This window comes from Gadus chalcogrammus, chromosome 4 (genome assembly GCF_026213295.1).
Source record: "Gadus chalcogrammus isolate NIFS_2021 chromosome 4, NIFS_Gcha_1.0, whole genome shotgun sequence".
Lineage (NCBI taxonomy): Eukaryota > Metazoa > Chordata > Actinopteri > Gadiformes > Gadidae > Gadus > Gadus chalcogrammus.
In genome coordinates this window covers 26,975,646-26,995,557 of record NC_079415.1, presented here as the reverse complement: position 1 = coordinate 26,995,557, position 19,912 = coordinate 26,975,646, and the positions used below count along the sequence as shown (strand labels likewise).

At 46.3% G+C, this 19,912-nt stretch overlaps 1 protein-coding gene across 1 annotated transcript in view; it reads right to left on the bottom strand.

Annotated features, from left to right (window-relative positions):
- The window catches only part of pkp4 (plakophilin 4), a 41,637-nt gene continuing 21,725 nt past the window's right edge, over positions 1 to 19,912 (bottom strand). The window contains exons 10-21 of the mRNA XM_056587987.1: positions 17,643 to 17,856; positions 15,192 to 15,381; positions 11,327 to 11,444; positions 8,681 to 8,887; positions 7,210 to 7,371; positions 5,460 to 5,610; positions 4,640 to 4,844; positions 3,876 to 3,960; positions 3,057 to 3,174; positions 2,389 to 2,520; positions 1,193 to 1,266; positions 1 to 269 (exon numbers count right to left, since the gene is read on the bottom strand). Coding sequence (XP_056443962.1) covers positions 6 to 269; positions 1,193 to 1,266; positions 2,389 to 2,520; positions 3,057 to 3,174; positions 3,876 to 3,960; positions 4,640 to 4,844; positions 5,460 to 5,610; positions 7,210 to 7,371; positions 8,681 to 8,887; positions 11,327 to 11,444; positions 15,192 to 15,381; positions 17,643 to 17,856 — 1,920 coding nt within the window. The 3' untranslated portion in view covers positions 1 to 5. The remainder of the gene's footprint in view (positions 270 to 1,192; positions 1,267 to 2,388; positions 2,521 to 3,056; positions 3,175 to 3,875; positions 3,961 to 4,639; positions 4,845 to 5,459; positions 5,611 to 7,209; positions 7,372 to 8,680; positions 8,888 to 11,326; positions 11,445 to 15,191; positions 15,382 to 17,642; positions 17,857 to 19,912) is intronic.

Below are 19,912 nucleotides of genomic sequence, written 5' to 3'. Positions count from 1 at the left end.
TCTCTTCACACCCAGGAGTCAGGGGAGCCGGTGTACTTGTTGGTGCCCTGGGAGGGCCTGCGCGTGGTGGAGTAGAAGTCCACGTAGTTGGTGGCGTGGGCCTTGGGCCGCAGGGCCTGGCCTGGGTAGCCGTCGGGCGACGGGGGTGTGAGCACCGCCGGCTCGTCCTCGTACGACTCGTCCCCGTAGCCCTGCACCGGGGACGACAGGTACATCCGGTAGCTGTTGTAGTTCTTACGGTCGGGCTCGTCGTAGAAGGGCTCCGAGTGCTGTTGGAAGGGGGGGAGAGGGGTAGAGGGAGAGGGAACAGGGGAGATGGGAGAGGGGGAGATGGGAGAGGGGGAGAGGGAGAGGGGAGAGGAGAGGGGGAGCGTTGCAAGGTTTGCAACATTTTCAAAAGAGGATTGATATTTTGCAGGTGCTAACGGTAAAATAAAAATGGAATGTATTTATACAGCGCTTTTCTGACTAGTGGCCTGCAAAGCGCTTAATAATATTGCCTAGCATTCACGTTAGGCTGGAGTTAGGGTGAGGTGTCTTGCTCAGGGACACCCAGACACTCAGCTAGGAGGAGCCGGGGATCGAACCAGCAACCTTCCGGTCACCAGCCCTACCTCCTGAGATACATGCCGGCTGTGTGCAACATTAATACGTGCATATGATAGCATGGCTAGCTTTTTTCAAACACCATTAACAGGAAAAGGAAGCAGATGCACACATCGATAGACGAGCCAGAACAGATAGGACTATGTACAATGTCGCAAGAAGTGCATTTTGTATGGAAGCGTGTCTGGCGGGAAGACAGCGTTTTTAGTGTATGAAATGTGAAGAGGACGCTGGTTGTTCTGGTGGATATGGACTAGATACGTTTGGATTCAGTCCATGGGTAACGTTTTGTTTTAAAAGTATAATGACCATAGATGGAGACCACGCCAGGTCTATGGCTCCTTACTATATTTTTTCTTTTGCAAGGACATCAATAAATACATCTATTTGAGTTCAATAAAAACGGATAAAGCTAAAGCTAATAAAGATGTATTTATTTAACTTAAACAGGCGTAGTTTCGGATTTTTATGGAGAGGAAGCTGGTTTAGAAGCCGTTTGTTCAGGTGGATGGGGACCCGAATATTCTGGGTTATAATACGTTTCTGAGCATGTTTCTACATGGTTCTAACAGGTAAAGGATCTCACCTGAGACCTGCGCAGGTCCTCCCCTGACTGGGAGGAATACGTCCCGATGAAATACGGATGGTTCTTCTCAGAACCTGAAGGGTAAACACAACAAAACAACGTTAGGCACGGACAAATACACAACTGGGGATATGAACACATTTGGGGCTGGCCCCCAATATTAGAATGACGGTAATATCTTTGGATAGTTATGGACATTTTACTAACACTTCAGTGCCACTTTGACACATGACCAATCTGGAGCAGTTTGGCAAAGGACCAAAGGAATGGGGGGGGGGGGGGGGGAGTGTTCACAACATTAAGAACTGTTATATTTATTGAAGTACAGCTAGGTCAATGAGGTTGGAGGCAGCCCAGCCTAGTCTTAACAGCGGGTTGGTCATTGAATGAGCGTGAATGGAAGCAGTCAATCACTGGTCTTTCCCTCTGTGTTGAGCCGTGGTCCACGGTGGTGGTGTGTTGTGTTGTGATCAGGGCTAGGTCTGTTGTGGGGTTATTATCATTTTTTTCATTAACCTTTATGCATTCAGGGAAGGCGCCATTTAGAGCAGGCTCTTTTTAAATGACGCCCTGATTACAACATACAAATATAAACAGAAATACAAATGTTCAAAAGATTAGAATAAGCAGTCGGTCCAACAACCAGAACAGCATTTCAGTACAGTAATAAATAATACAATTGGACAATTAGGGAAAGCTATTTAAAACAGGAGCAATTCTTATTTGATGCGAGTTCAATCATTACCTTGAACGTCTCAACTGAGACCAATCGTTAAAGCAGGCTACTCTCTCAAAGGTTTCACACTGGAGCGCTGCCCTAACCCAGTCACGCTCAACTCTTGATAAATACACATCCCACATGTGTGAATATTTGAATAGTTCATTAAAAAAAATGATATAAACCAACAAAATATATGCCTTCAAAGTGTATTTCAGACAAGGAGAAATATACACTGAGACGGCAAATATTCCCTTGGTTTATGTCTTTATTTATGAACTACTGAAATATTCAATGATCCTAACGATAATCTGAACCAGGAAATGATGTACCTGAGCCAGCCCTTCACATATCCCATTATTTATCATAAATAATTTAACATGAGTTAAACACAGATTTGATGTCCCATCAGAATGCACAGAAAGCAGCCTGCAACTTGTCTTTAGCGTCAGGACATGTTCAGAACAAGGCGGCTCACCGTTGTACGGGTATTTGTGTAAACTGTTGTCGCCGTAGTAGGAGTCCAGTTGCATAGACGACTGCATCCTCTGGTTGTTGGAGCTGTGTCTCCTGATGCCCAGCATGGCGGGAGAGGACGTGGCACTCCCCCCTAGCCCCACACAGATGCAATGATTATAGACCGAATATAGGAAGGGAAAAACCTTTATATATAGACCTGTCAGAGCACTACATCCAACTCCAGCTTCAACCAAATTAATAATAGTGTTAATGTATTATCAATAATACAATAATAAATACCGCACAAACTCTATATATACATCTCAACACGTCTACGACTATTCCATTTCTGAGAGACATGTATTTGTGGGGTACAGTTGGGCTAGGTGGGTGGGTGCAGGGTTCAGGGTGTTCAGCTGCCTCTATGTTCAATCCAAGATATTTCTACCTCGCTGTAGGTGAACTTGAGCAAGACGCCTCATTTGATAAAGCTGTATCAATATCAACTAACAAAAAGTAAGAGAATACTATTACTAACTAAATAATGTCGAGACCAGTGGTTCTCAAACGTTTTCTACTAGTGTCCTACAGACACCTACCGCTCTCTCCTCCCTGCCTCCGTTTGCTTCCTGTCACCTGACGTCATCAGTAAACAGCAGCAGCCAATGGGCTTCCGGTGGATCTCACCTGATTGGATGACGGGGGGCATGTGCAGGGGGCTGGTGGGCAGGGCGGGCTGGGAGCGGTAGCGCTCTCGCTCCAGCGTGGACACGGGCGTGACGAAGTGGGTGTAGTTCCAGCCGTCCTGTGGAGACACAACGTTTGGCCGTCAGGTCTTATTATGCATCTTTGCCAACATCCCAACATCCCGCATACTTAGACCTACCACCCAATGCTGGCGTGAGACCGTACGTAAATTGTTAAAATAGACCCAATATTCTCCATCACTCTGTCCAACTGATTCCTCAGGGTCTGTTAAAATGTAAAAATTTAAGTTCAAATCATTATTTTATAGATAATGCTTTTTTTCATTCTGGGTGAGAGCTGATTTCCATGGGAACGCCCCTTCAGTTAAGGTTCAAACAGACGGAGGTCAGTTGTTTCGTAGATATGCTTTAATTGGCAGGTGAGTGGGTCACCCTGTCAGCCATGAAGAGGTTAAAATATAATACAATACAATATCAGGTGTTCCACCTGGACGGGGAGTCGTCCAATGAAAAGTCATCAAGAAGAGGGGTTTTGGTTGGGTTCACCTTTCCTTGTAGTCTAGCTACAGAATGTTTAGCGTTTCATTTCTTTATTTGAGTAACTATTTGATGCGGTTTAATATAATTTGAGCATCAGGCTCTACAAGCAAGTCGGCGTCAACTATTGCCTTTTAAAAGAACAGGAACGAACAGAACTGAATGCAAATGTACTGGAAGCGACTTCACTACAGTGCCCTCTACAGGACGATGATACTCATTCATTCACACCGTGGAGGTGACTCCTCTTGAGTCCTCTCACCTGTTTGTAGAGACTCCTCAGCTCGCGGTACTGCCACAGCGTGTTCAGCACCTGGGACGCCGCCTTCACCACCTTCATGGAGTACCTGGGGGAGGGGGGGGGAGGAGACACGCCCAGCAGGGTCAACGAGAGAGGACAACTGCATACAAAAGTGGGTCTTCCTATCATCTGTCAGATCATAACCACGATGGCATAATCAAAAAATGATTGACTCTCGTTGCGCTCTACAAAGTCTATACTCAATTACGCCTCTGTAAATATCGCAATAAGATATTCTCATTTTGATGTTGGATTTGATATTTTATATGGTTTAACATATCATTTGAGGTCCAGGCTCTAAAGGTCCATCTGCGTCCACGGTTGTCTTTTAAATTAATTTGATACCAGACATACGCAGTAGAAGCAAAACAACCTTGAAACGTCCACAGTACAGCGCCCTCTGTAGGACTCCATTCCCTTCAGTACCACCCATTAGCTTCCTCAACCTAAACCTGACAATACAAGAATAAGCGGACGCATAGAACCCCGATACTCATGCAAACTGAAAGTTGCCCCATCCCCCACCCTATCCCCAACGCCTAGTTCTCCACCTAAAGCGGACTGCGTGCGGTGCATGAGGTGGTACCGGCCTTCCCCCACCCCCTACACTAGCAGCCAGAGTGACCTAGCCCTTCCCTCACCCCCCAAACCCTTCCCTAAATGCTCCACCCAAAGCAGACTGTGTGTGGTGCATGAGTGGTGTGGTGTGTGTGGTGCCGGCCCACCCCTTGCCGCGGCCCTTCCCGATGTTGACCAGCTTCTGGATGCCGCCGCTGTGCGCCAGGGCGCGGGCGTTCTCCACGTTGCGGCTGGTGACCTCGTGCAGCGTGCAGCACACCGACGCCACCGTGTCGTCCGACAGCGGCGCCACCCCGCCGGTAGAAGAGGAGCCGGGCAGCCGGCTCACCAGGTCCTGCATCGCGTACTTCCCTGCACGCACACACACACACACACACACACACACACACACACACACACACACACACACACACACACACACACACACACACACACACACACACACACACACACACACACACACACACACACACACACACACACACACACACACACACACACACACACACACACACACCCCAGGCATGCATGCACAGACACAGTGTGCGCAATACAAGTACACACAGAGTACGCAGAAAACACACACACACACACACCGCATGCAACACACACACACACGCACAAACACACCACACATACCATAAAGTGCATACAACACACACAAACACACGCAGCACATTCAACACACACACAACCAGACACACCAACGCACACACACACACAGCGCACACAAACAGGTTAATTGAGCAGTGGTTGTGGATCTGTCCATGGCCGTGTCCATGTGCTCTGTGCTGTGTGCTGTGTGTGTGTGTGTGCGTGTATATGTGTTCTGTGTGCTGTGTGTGTGTGTGTATGTGTGCGTGTGTGTATGTGTTCTGTGTGTATTGGTGTGTGTGGGTGTGTGTGCGTGTTGCGTGTTGCGTGTTGCGTGTGTGTGTGTGTGTGTGTGTGTGTGTGTGTGGGTACCTATGAGCTCCTTGTTCCTGCTGTCCAGGGCCATGTTCCTGAGGGCGGTGGCCACAGAGCAGACCACCCGGTCAGCGTCCATCCTCAGCAGCTCCACCAGGATGGGCAGGCCCTTCTCCTTACGCACCCCCGCTCGGATGTAGGAGGAGAACTGCACACACACACACACACACACACAGAGAACCACAACACACACAGGTGAGAAAGAGAACACACACAGGACAGAAAGAGAACACACACACACAAAAACAAGAATACACACAGAACAGAAAGAGAACACACACAGAACAGATAGAGAACACACACATACACAAAAACAAGAACACACACAGAACAGAACAAGAAAACACACAGAACAAAACGAGAACACACTCACACAAACACAAAAAAAAGAACACAGAAAACAAAGAGAACATACACATACACACACACACACACAGACACAGACACAGACACAGACACAGACACAGACACACTACACAACTAGAACACAGACAGAACAAAAAATAGCACACGTACATACACAAACAGACACAATCCATTTTTATTTCAACACTAAACTCATTTTCTTTCTTAAATAATGCATTCCGGGGAATCGCTTTGATAATCGTCTCCACAAAATCACAACTACAGAAAACTGTAACACTGCGAGGGAGGGATCTCATCATCACGTTGTCTATGAAAGTGCTGGAATTATTTGCTAGTACATTGTGGTGTTGGGGTAGCGAACAACTGCCATGTTCAACAGCGTATCGACTGAGGTTCCCTACATTTAAAACACACCGCACTCTTATACTCTCGTATATTAAGCTTTATGCTAGGCTTTCTAATAATCACGATGCTGGTGGACCATGTAAAATAGCACAAAGAAACACAGTCACTGTCAATTGACAACAAACCACCTACAGCCCAGTTAACATTCAACCATTTGCTCCTAATTTACTGAAGGGCTTATCGCTGCCCACTGGGATTACTGGGATAACTGCCTGCACTGAACTGGTTGATCAAATCAATGGAGACCATGTTGAGATCTGCCAGAGCCTCAATTGTGTCGTGTTTCTAATGTTCGTCTTAAACGATCTCTGTGCAAGTTTCACTCCAACCCCCCCTAGTGAGTTGTAGATAATCACACTTCTTTTCACAGTTTTGCGATACGGTAATAGCTGCATTGATTGTGAGTAAAGGGGGGGATAATAATAAGGATGTTTTTCAGAACCCTGCTGCGTTCTGCTCTCGCTTTACAAACATCACCTCTGCACTGCACCTTTGACCATCAGTTACATTACTCATCTGATACTCTTCACACAATCCCAACCCCCCTCCCCCTGTGTGTGGGTGACCTGCATTGCATGCAATTCTTATGTTTGTCACAGTTTGTTTGCGCTGCTCTCATACGATATGATCGCTGTTATCTCGATCGCAAAGCACTTTGTCACTCTGTTTGTTGAAAAGTGTTTACATTTTTTTGAGGATTAGATAGATAGATAGATAGATAAATACTTTAATAATCCCAGAGGGAAATTATTTTTGTCACAAACTCCAGATATACATACACAAATAAATAAATAAATAAATATTAAGAATAAAATAATAAATAAATAAAAAAATGATGATATTATTATTAATTATGATGAAGAGGCGGATGATCATGATGAGGAGGAGGAGGGGGATGATCATGATCATGATCATGATCATAATGAGGAGGAAATGAGGTGGATGGTGATGATGAAGAGGACGATGAGGTCCTTACCTTCCAGTTCCCTGCGGACAGGTTCTGCAGGGAGCCGGCGGCGCCCTCCAGGGTGGCGGGGTTGGAGCTCTCGGCCAGCAGGTTGAGGTAGGGCCGGACCACCGTGGGGTGCCACAGGAGCTCTGCCCCCCGCAGGGTCTGGGACACGCCCACACCGTCCCACTGGGGAAGGGGGGGGCACAATGCATAGACACACACACACGCCGAGGAATGGACGCGCACACACGCAGGGGAATCAAAAGACACGCACATGCGTATGCACACACGCACACGCACACACACACACACACACACACATCCAGAGGAATGTATATACTCGAAGCCACACACACACAGGGGGGGAATGGACACACGCACACACACACACACAGACACACACAGGTGGGAACGGACACACGCACGCACACACACACACACACACACACACACACACACACACACACACACACACACACACACACACACACACACACACACACACACACACACACACACACACACACACACACACACACACACACAAACATTAACCTCTAGGGCAGGGGTCAGCAACTTTTTTAACATGCAGTGCCAATTTGACATTTTCTCGTTAATGAGTGTGCCTTAAGCAATATATAAAATATTAGGCTGAATTAAGACACAGCGACCAAAAACATTTTCCGTAGACCTGGAATTGTACTATTTCCATGTAGTCCACAATCATGCATCAACATTTTTATTTTTTTTTGGTTGTTATATTTGCAACATGGGCTTACAAATTATAATTACATATGTCCCATCTTAAAACACAATTTTCAGAAACTGATTCAAAAACATATTTGCACTGTGAGAAATGTAAAAAACGAGAATATATGAGAATGTTGGAACCATCCACATCAATATCTTTAAGACATGTACAGCTTTGCAAAACCATGTGAAGGCGATGCATACAGGCCCCTTGCAACGATATTTTAAATAGTTTCTTCTCTATTACTCACAACATAAGTTTAAAAAATATTAATTGATCCCATATCAAAACACTGCTTTCTGTAACTAATTTAAACCTATTTGAACTAGGAGGAAATGCCCAAAAGAGAATAAAGTACAAAAAAAAGTCGGTGGTAATTATTATGCTGCCGCTGCCGCATTGTGCTGTGAATTTTTATAATATATATATTTTTAAGCGTGCCAATTTCTATGCTGCCCCGTGCCAGTGGTGGCAAGCGTGCCTAGGGTTGCCGACCCCAGCTCTAGGGAATGGCAGGGTTAGACAACGTAATGAGAAAACAAAACAATGGCTGCCCTTTTGCAGTGTAGAAATCCCCATTTCATCAATACACATACATCAGTATCAAGACGACATGTTCATAACGTGCGTCAGAGAGTATTCTAACAGCATAACAACGCACTGCAATGCATCGCTGCAGACAATACCCTGCAGTTCCGGCGGGCCGACACCAGAGGGGGATGTTGCGCCCCGGCGCTCCCCTACCTTGTCGTCGGTCCAGCCGCTCCTTCTCTTGCTGCCGCTGCCGCTGCGCCTCCTCTTGCCCAGGCAGAGGTAATCCAGCTCCCGGGCCGGGGAGGAGAACCCCAGCAGGGCGTCCAGCTCCGGGTTGCCTAGGAGACGGGACGAGGGCATCTCCACCTCGAGCCGGTACGAGAGGTTCCGCAGCGTGCACACGCTGTTCTCCACGATCTATGCAGACGCACACACACACGCAGAGGAATGGATACACATGAACGTGCACGCACAAATAACGGGACAGGCACACACGCGCATCAAAACACACGCACAAAGGTGTGCCAAAACACACAAAGAAAAACACAGGAATGGACACACAGGCACGCACAAATAATGTGAACACGTACACACGCGCGCCCGCGCGCATGCCCACAGATGTGTGCCCCCTCCCACACACACATACACACACACACACAAAGACACACACACACACACGCACACCCCCACAACCCCCCCCCACACACACACACACACACACACACACACACCAGACAGGTGGACGGCCTACGGAGGATGCCTGGCAGACACTAATTGGTCCGTCCTCGTCCATCCTGCTGATCTCTTCACGGTGGATGAAGGTAATTAAACAGCTGCTGAGCGCCGCGGCCTCTGACGAAGCGATACATGACAGGTTCCCTGCTAGCCGTTACAGATGCAGCGCCTGGCTGCATCTACACAGTGTACTGCACCTACTGTGTTTTCCTGTATGCATACTGCCCCTGGATCACAGGTGCAACTGCCACTACCTAGACTGGGTAGCCCCGCCCATTCGCCCGGCGATTTGAGTTCGCCCTGGAGAAGGGTCTGGAGAAGAGCAATACATTTCTTTCTGCTTCCGATACGTTTTTGCGGGAGCCAATCACCAAGCTGGCTTTTCCCCCTGGCAAATCTGATATCATTGGTGTCCCCTGCTGCACCCACCACTCCACCATTGTTAATTATCGTTGTTTTCATCAGAGAAATCTGTGGAGATACACTGACAGAACAGTGTTCTGCTTTAGCAGTGTGAGAAAAACATGAAACACGTTAGCTCACGGATGGCTATTAGCCAAAATATAGCAAGCATATATAGTCCAAGGTACACAGAGTGACTTAATATTAGAAAGTAGCGTACATATATGATGGTGTAGAAAAGAAGCAACAGTAAAATGAAACACAGGCTGTAGGATGGCTGCAGATCGCAGACTCAAAACAGTTTCTGCGCCAACACGCACGCCAAAGAAAACGTGTTAAGTTGTTTTTGTGTTCTTCTGTTATAATGTTATGTCATTGTATGAGGCTATTTCAGCTGAATTCCAGCCCTAGTGGAATCACTGGTCGCACTAAACCCTTTCCGATGGCTTTGTGGACGCGCACGGGCACATCAGCGCTGTGCACGCATGCTTCAACACTGTTTTGCGTGTACATCAGCACACTCGACCTCAAACACCTCGGCCCCACTGAAGGAAGAGAATCTGGGAATCATTGTAATTGTTTCTACGAAGGCGGTTTACATTTAGCCTAATACATATTTATTTTTATGACGTTTCACTGAAGATCTTGTATCTAAGTGCTGCAGGCATGTGGATGGAAGATTGTGGGTGGATGATTGTGGATCTCCACATGATGTCGCCTGCTTTAAATGGACAACGGCTAAGATTCAGACGTTCCTCCTCATTACTGCTCCCTTTGGCCAGTCACTGAACTGGAGGGTTGGGGGTTGGGGGTTGAGCCCAGGGGCCGCTGCTGATCTCCTGGGGGCCCTTAGCCACGAAACCCAAGTCATCCTCCTCCCAGATGAGTGAGGAATAGATATTTGCCACTGCAGCTCCAGATGTCATAGTTTATGCTATTTATGTTCTTCCCCCCTTAGGAAAACGATCCCTCAAGGTTATGAAGACGATAAGGGATTCTGGATGTACTCCTGCTGTATGGGCATCAACTGTGAGGGGAGGGTAAGATACAGTGTCGTGCTTCTCTGCTCACATTGATTCAAAGACAGGAAATTATGGGAAAGACGAGGAGGAGAAGGAGAGGAAGGGAGGGGAGAGAATGGAGAAGAAGACCGAAGAGTTGAAAACCAAGAATGAGAGGAGAGCGAAAAGGAGAGGTGAGGAGAGGATGGAAGAGAAGAGAAAACTAGGAGAGAGGAAAGGAGAGGAGAGAAGAGGAAAGAACAGGAAAGGGGAGGAGGGAGGTTGAGACTAGGAGATAGGATAGGAGAGGAGAGGTGAGGAGAGGATGGAAAAGAAGATAAGACAAGGTGAGAGGAGGGGAGAGAACCGGAGAGTAGGTGAGTGGAGGAGAGAGATGAGGAGAGAAGAGGAGATAACAGGAGAGATGAGGAAAGAAGTGAAGACTAGTAGAGAGGAGAGGAGAGAACATGTGAGGAGAGAACAGGAGACGGAGGGGGGAAGTGAAGAGAAGATAAAACTAGGAGAGAGGAGGGGAGAGAACAGGAGAGGAGAGAACAGGAGAGGTGAGGATGGAGGTTGAGGGGAGAGAACTGGAGAGAAAAGGAGGGAGATGGAGGGGAGAGAAGACTAGAAGAGAGGAAGGGGGAGAACAGGAGAGGGGAGGAGGGTGGCGGAGGGGAGAGATGACTAGGGGAGGTGGAGGGGAGAGAGTGGTTACCTTGCTGTCGTAGTCTGCAGTGTTGACGCAGGACTTGAGGACGTAGAGCAGGGAGTCCACCAGTCCCTCGCAGCACCTCAGCTGGCTCCGGGCCTCCTCCCCTGCAGAGCTCAGGTTCCTGAGACGCACACAGACACCCACATGATACACACACAAACACACATGATACACACACAAACCCACATACATGATACATACACAAATAAACATATTACACACACATACACACATAATACATACACAAACAAACACACACAACACACACATAGTACATACACAAACACACACACACATAATAAATAAATACAAAAAAAACAACACACACATGATAAATACCCAAACACACACATAATGCATACATAAACACACACATGATACACACACAAACACACGTAATACATACACAAACAAACAAGCATATTACACAGACAAACACACATAATATATACACAAACAAACACACATGACACATACACAAACACACACTCATGATAAATAGACAAAGCACACAATACATACACAAACAAACACACATGATAAATACACAAACACACACACATAATACATTCACAAACAAAGCAACACAGAACGCGGTCAAACAAGGCTTAGTATTGATCAAGTGTTTTCAGGGACTACATTTGTCATCTTTGGTCACACACATACGCACCCCCGCACATACGCTTATTGTGGACTCAATTAAATCCCAGACACTGGACACACATGCTTACAAACCCAGGGATATATGGATTAGGGGTTTCTCAGGCACACACACATTTTACACACACACACACACACACACACACACACACACACACATTTTACACACACACACACACACACACACACACACACACACACACACACACACACACACACACACACACACACACACACACACACACACACACACACACACACACACACACACACACACACACACACACACACACACACACACACACACACACACACACACACAGCAATGTATACATTGGCCCACAGGGCGGCCTGAAACCTGCCCGGTTACAGTTAAGGCTGGTCTCTGAGCCAATACCAGTCTTCAGCACAAAACTGCTCAGGCAGTCAAGGAAAGAATGCACAATTTCACTAGAGCTGGCAGGATGATGCTACAGACGAGCAGAATGGATAATGAGTCTGCACTCATTATCATATCATATACTCATATGTACAAATATAGATGAATGTACTTATATGTGTATACCCATATATAAAAACACCCACACACAAATACACCCACACACAGACAAACATATATATATCAGTGGAGGCTTCTCCATTGAGGAGAGGGAGGAAGATCCTCCCTAACATTGTTGAGAATAAAAAATGTAGATTGCCCAGACTATTGTAATGAATTAATGCCCTTAAATATGACTACTTTATTGGCTTTGAATATATAATGTTCGTTTCCCTGGGTAAAGGGACATTAGCACCCCCTATCGCCTATTGACAATTACTTCAGGGAGGAACGTCCTCCGGAAGCCGCCGTTGACTCCCATTCATTTTCCCGAAAGTACTGGCGGCCGGTGGATAACATGGGTTTCAATGGGAGAGAGGAGGAAAATCCTCCTCTGAGTGGGTGGGACCTTAAGGGGTCTGATTCGCGCAAAAATCTATCCGTCTGCGCTATGAACCAATAAGCAGGATCCCTGGATGTTGAGCAGTGTTGCCAGATTGGTCCGATTTCCCACCCAATTGTGCTACTTTTAACCATGTTAGGCTGGGAAAATTATCATTGGGCGGGAAATCTGCCCAATCTGGCAATGCTGTCGATAACAAACCCGGTCTGCATTGCCGCGGTGCTCAGTCTGAGAGATGCCGAGCAAGTGAAATCTGCGATAGCGAGATCCTAAATGCACAATGTAAACATTGGAAACGGAGGACATTGTTAACGTCTTATTACAAAAAGCATTCCATTCATTCAGTTACAGTGCTAAGTTAGCGACCAAAGAAAGAGGTAGACCACTTCCCAAAATCAAGGTCACCAGAAGTAATGGCAACGTCAGTGTTGTGAGTGCTACATGGTTTGCTAGGTACGCATGACTTACTGGTAGCATTACAAGCAATTGTAACTGAAAATAAACATAGCTAAATAACTTCAGTCAGTGAGGGCAAAAATAGGCCCAATAATATGCTCAGATTTTTTTATTTACTTTTACAAATCAATAGTAGGCCTGATTTGACTAATATGCTTTGCATCCTTTCCTTCTCAAATTACAGTGATGCCACTGGTGGCTTTGTATAAATTTTGTTCACATAACTCCCTCCCTGCTATTTTGTAGTTCACCAAAACACCCTGAAACAACTTGAGTCTCACATTCTTATGCCACCATACACCAACAGTGCAAGCAGGCCAATGGCAACCAAGCGCGCAGTCCTTCCTCCCTCACTTTAAAAACCACCAGCCGCCACTGATATATATATATATACACACACACTCATCAATAATTGTATGTATTTGTTCGTTTGTAGGCTCTATTGGTGGAAACTACCTAGCAAGGGCATTTTGGATGCACTTTTGTTGTGTTGGATGTAACAAAGATACAGCTATGGAAGCTGCTTTCACTCGTTTGAAATAAGATGTATGTCAGTGGCTCACCAACAATTTCATATTTCAGGACGCATGTAAACCACGAGAGTGGATGAGTTCAACCAAAATCATGGTTGATTTACATCTCGACGCTCACCATGTCAACACTTAACCTGGGGTCTCGGCAAACAGATAAAGCCTTCAACACCGAAACATAATATCAAATGCTCTAAATGTCTATTTCTTTAAAGAAAGTACATAAATGGATAGCTTATAACACTAGCTAATAGCTTGTCTAATCATTCTGATGCAAACACAACTGTAGATTTGGAGACACACGCTACACCACTAAATGGAAGTGTACTGTTGGTACTTTTGATATTTATACATTTTTTATATTAGTTTTACTTATATTTGTATACAAGTTTAACTTATATTTTATATTTATGATAATATTATATTCATGACGTTAAATTGACCGTCGAAAAACCTCATTGTCCAGAGAGCAGACAGGAGAAGGAGGGGAGAGATGAGGAGAGGAGAGGAGGTAACAGGAGAGATGAGGAGAGAGGACTAGGAGAGAGGGGTGGAGAGATGAGGAGAGGAGAGGAGAGAACAGGAGAGGCGGGGAGGGATGTTGGCAATATACTCCTTCACCGTCGCCAGTAGACGAATACCTCTTCCTGTCTTCTATCAGGTGGCTCCGGCTTGAAGTCATGAACTTGAGAACCAGGTCAGAAAAACGTAGAAAGCAGCATGGAGGCTTAGTGAAAGCACCATGTCACTTTTAACCGTCAGACAAAAGATCTTGTGAATCAACAGACGTGAACGGGAGAGAGGTGAGGAGGGAAGTGAAGACTAGGAGAGAGGAGGGGAGAGTTGAGGTGAGTGGAGAGAGAACAGTGGAGGTGAGGAGAGAATGGAGGAGGAGAGACAACTAGGAGAGAGGGGTGGAGAGATGAGGAGAGACGACTAGGAGAGAGGAGTGGAGAGATGAGGAGAGACGACTAGGAGAGAGGAGTGGAGAGATGAGGAGAGACGACTAGGAGAGAGGAGTGGAGAGATGAGGAGAGACGACTAGGAGAGAGGAGTGGAGAGATGAGTGTATTTTTCTCTATATTATTATTTAATAAAATATGTCACACTTCTGCCTGCTCATTTGTATTTTTTTAAATATCGTGCTTTTGCCTGTTCATTTGTATTTTTCTGAATAAATACTACATTTGATTGCGAAAAGATCTCGCGAAGGAGATCTTGCGAGATCGTGTTTGCGCGTGGACCCCCGGTGTGCCTAGCGGTTCGGGGGGGGGGGCTCACCTGAGGCAGCCGGTGGAGTTGCGGAGCAGCAGGGAGGCGTGGAGCTTGTGGGAGGAGTGGTCACGCTGCGGGACGGCGCCGCTGCTCCAGCCGGAGTGGGGGATGACCACGGTGTTGGTGAGCATGCTCAGTGCGTCGCGCACGATGGTCATCTTGACTGCGTCGCACGACGACAGGTTCCACAGCACGCCTGTGGGAGGGGGAGGGGCAAGGGGAGTGGGGGGGAGGGAGAGAGAGAGAGAGAGAGAGAGAGAGAGAGAGAGAGAGAGAGAGAGAGAGAGACAGAGAGAGAGAGAGAGAGAGCGAGAGAGAGAAGGAGAGAGAGAGGAAGAGAGAGAGAGAGAGAGAGAGAGAGAGAGAGAGAGAGAGTGAGAGAAAAAGAGAGAGAAAGAGAGAGAAAAAGAGAGTAAGAGAAAAATAGTCAAAAAGTAAGAAAGGAGATAGAGAGAGAGCAGGATGGAGCGAGAGATGGAAAGAAAGAAAGGAGAGATAGATAGATGGATAAAAAGATAGATGGAGAGAGAGAGAGTGAGAGAGAGAGAGAAGGGAGAGAGAGAGAGATGGAGAGAGAGAACAGAAAGAAAGTCACACGCATACAGAAGGGGGGGGGGGAATAAGGTATTATAAGAATGAGAGATACAAACATATCCCTACACTTTTGAACTCTTTGAACCGATTTATTCTCGTCCTATTAAGGCCGACTGCGCCGTGTGCCCAACACACATTTCCCTGGAGAGCACAATGGTGGATGACGTCCCAGTTAACTAGGGTCCTGAGTTGGGAAGGGTAAAAAAATCGATTGAACCGATTTTGGATCGATTTCATCTAAATTTTGAAATATTGATTCATAGGGCATGAGTTTTTTTTTTTTTTTACCATTAATATTTTTTTTTCACTTTAATAAACAATGCCTTAATGCAATTCACAGTGATTGAATGTTTTAGTTCAAGTACACTTTCACTTGCAATTACAAAATTGCACTTTTGAGACTTGAGACAGTTTTGTTTACAGCCCAAGTTTAAACTGTCCAATTTACAAGTTTGCACTTAAAACCTGTTGTTTAAGGTGAAGAGAAATAATAAAAAACTTTTGTATTTTGTAACACAGTTGAGACATTTTCATTATTTAAGATCAGATTGAATCTAATTGAATCGTGATAAATCGATTCAGAACCTTATGAATCGAAATCGAATCGATTTAGGAAATCGGCCACGATACCCAGCCCTAGTCATGAGACAAGCATACACGCTAAACAAGACTACACCCAACTACATCAACCTATCTGTTCAACTCAAGGTGACCAGATAGGGATCTGGCTCAGGACTGAGGTGAGTTTCGCTCTACCCACCGAACTTTTTGAGAAACGCCACAGAAGGAATGCTTGTGAACGCCACGCAGCCCCATTGTTTACTTGGCTACTAGAGTCACGGAGAAAGGAAGAAGAATCCCTGGGGGGGGGTGTAAAACAGGGTGTAAATCAAACGCGAATCATGGCGACTGTCGGCCGTGCGCTACATGGTGGGGAAGTATTTCCAGACAACCTGTCACAGCTCCCCCCCCCCCCCCCCCCCCCCCCCACACCATGAGCATCTGTGTTGAGGGATGATGGGTGCGTCGTGCGTTTCGCATGCCACCTCTCTCACACACCTCCCCCGCTATAAAGCCCCGCCATGTGGAGACATACGGACACACGATGGACTGGTGGAGAGACAGACAGACAGACACAGGACGCACACATGGACAGATACAGAGACAGACAGACAGACACACCAGGGGGGGACGCTTGGACCGGTAAAGAGACAGACAGACAGACACAGGACGCACACATGGACAGATACAGAGACAGGGTTTCCCACAGCACTTTACAGCCTTCTTTGGCTGTTCTTGTTTCAGATGTTATTTTGAGTGCCAGACAGCAGCCCCCCAACCCCCCCCCCCCCACACCAGTCTGACGGCAAACCCCACACCCGTAGCTAACACATTTTCTGTGGGAAACCCTGAGAGACAGACAGACATACAGACAGACACACCAGGGATGCAAGAGTCGACAGACACAGAGACCGACAGAAAGACAGACAGACGACAGACGCAGATGGACAGACGCACGGACACGCCAGAACGGAGCCGTTTACTTGAGCACCTCTGAAAGGCTTCCCTCACACACACACACACACACACACACACACACACACACACACACACACACACACACACACACACACACACACACACACACACACACACACACACACACACACACACACACACACACACACACACACACACACACACACACACACAGCTGGTCGTCGGGTCATAAGCCAACCGTACGGTTACAAATCATATTAACCACCAAGACACACACACACACAAAACACAGCACACAGATCAGCCGACCAATCAGGGCCGCCCGGTGTGACAGCAAGTGTGAGGGCGGGGGATGGGGCCTACCAGTGACCAGCTCGCGGACGTCGTTGTCGGTGGTCTTGCGGAGGAGTCGCAGCAGGGCGGGCACGCCGCCGCAGTTGCGCAGGGTGACCTTGTTGTCGTCGGTGGCTTTGCCGTACACCAGGTTCCTGAGGGCCCCGCAGGCGCTCTTCTGCACCTCGCACACCTTGTGGTCCAGCAGGTCCAGGAGCAGCTGGATCCCGCCCAGGTGACGCACCTGATTTAGATTAGATTACATAAACACTGACAGAACCACCTGGTCGACCATCACAGCAGAGAACTGGTCCCAGAACAGTATAAATACTGAGAGGTTCAACTGGTGAACAAAACATCAAAACATACGGCTAGCTTGAATGTGTGTTCAGAAAAACTCATCTTGTGAACATATTAGTATACTAACTACATGCACACAGCTTTCTAGAATATTTGTACAAAAAGGCTCGCCTAGAAAACAATGTAGCCTACTGGCTACAACAGACGGCATTGCAGAACACGAGGACAGAAATCTCACCTGGCGAACGTACAAACGTACTTTCTAAACACACTGCTTACTAGAATATGTGTACAGAAAGTAGTCGTTCAAGTTGACTCGAGGCATTGACACAGCCAGACATTCAGTGTTTACCTCAGTGGAAGCTAATAATAATTATAATAATAATTCATTATATTTATATAGCGCTTTTCAATGACCCAAAGACGCTTAGTCTTTGACCAGCTAATGGATTCACCTCTAGTCTATTTGCATCAACTATACTCTGCCCGTGCACCCAACTGCCGTGGGTGGGCTAAAACGTACCAGAGTTCAACCACGTGTGACGCACAGCGATCCTTAGACACGCACGTGTGAGGGCCGACCACCTCTCTTGGACACCCACAATTCTAATTCCATGAGTATCACAGTGCTATTTACAGACAGGTAGACAGACATTATATGAATCTCAAGCTGCCTCTTTTTAACTTTGATTGATTCATTTCGGGTGGTATTTTTATATATTTTATATTTTATCGTTGCAGATCACGATGATGCATTCGGTTCGACGTTCCACAGTACCCCTTGTCTGATTTGAAATCTCAGCGGCTCATCGAGAGCAATTTATTTCTGATTAGTGTCATTTCCACATTTGACAATTTTTCCGAACATACTTCCCCGAGTTCCAACGTTCAATTATACGAACAAACGAATAATAACAGGCAAGCGTTGATAACTCTCCCACCTGCGCATAACGTGACGTGTGTCAGACGCAACAACCCACACAGTCAGTTATTTTTTATATAGATTGTAACATTTGAGAAACATTCGTTTGAGGGACATGTCAACACATGAAGGCCTATTATAATGATATCACATAATGAATGATAAAGACTCCAGCAGTTGAGATCTCCATGCATGGGGATGTGTGCACGACACAACAACACACACACTTATTGTTTTACCTTTAAAGTTCAAGCCTATCAATCAATTTGATTGATTCATTTGGAACGTTTAAAAGATATTTCATACATTTGGTTTGTATTTAGGGTTAGACGACAGACGAAACACAAACAATACCCGCGATTGATGAAGTTACGTTCAAAATCAATTGGAGAGATATTGATTTGAGAGACATCATATGGCTATATAAAACATACAGACAGGACACAGTTACATTTCACATTGGTTCTGCCATGAATGATGTCCTTGGCTTCGGGCAAAGCGCTTTTATCTGGCAACGCCGGTTTGGGATAGCGTCTCTGTCGCCTTCATGGCCGTTTCATCTTGCCTCTTTTTTATCTCTCACGGATGGGACTCTGCGTCCTTTCACCTGAGAGAGGATTTACAAATGCCTGAGGTGTATCCACACTATGTTGTGTTCATTTTTCAAATGAACGTTGCAGTAGAAACCAGAACCTGTACCTAAATGTTTAACGACTCAAAGAAGAAACCGCATATTTGATTCAGGGGTCGGCTTAGCTCAAGAGGTAGAGCGGGTTGACTTGAAACTGAAGGATGCTAGTTCGATCCCCGGCTGCTCCAGACGAGAGTGTCGAGGTGTGCCTGGGCAAGAAGCTTAACCCTGACTGCTCCAGACGCCTTGCGTGGTTGACACTGCTGTCGGTGTTGTAAGTCAATGTGGATACAATAGCCTGAAAGAAAATGTTATAGCAGTATCAGCACTCAGTAATCTGGGTAATATCGTATTGTGAGGTCCCTGATGATTCACGCCCAGACTTAAATAACCTTTAGTCTAGAATAACGAATATTTTGACAGAAATATTTATAATTATGTATGATT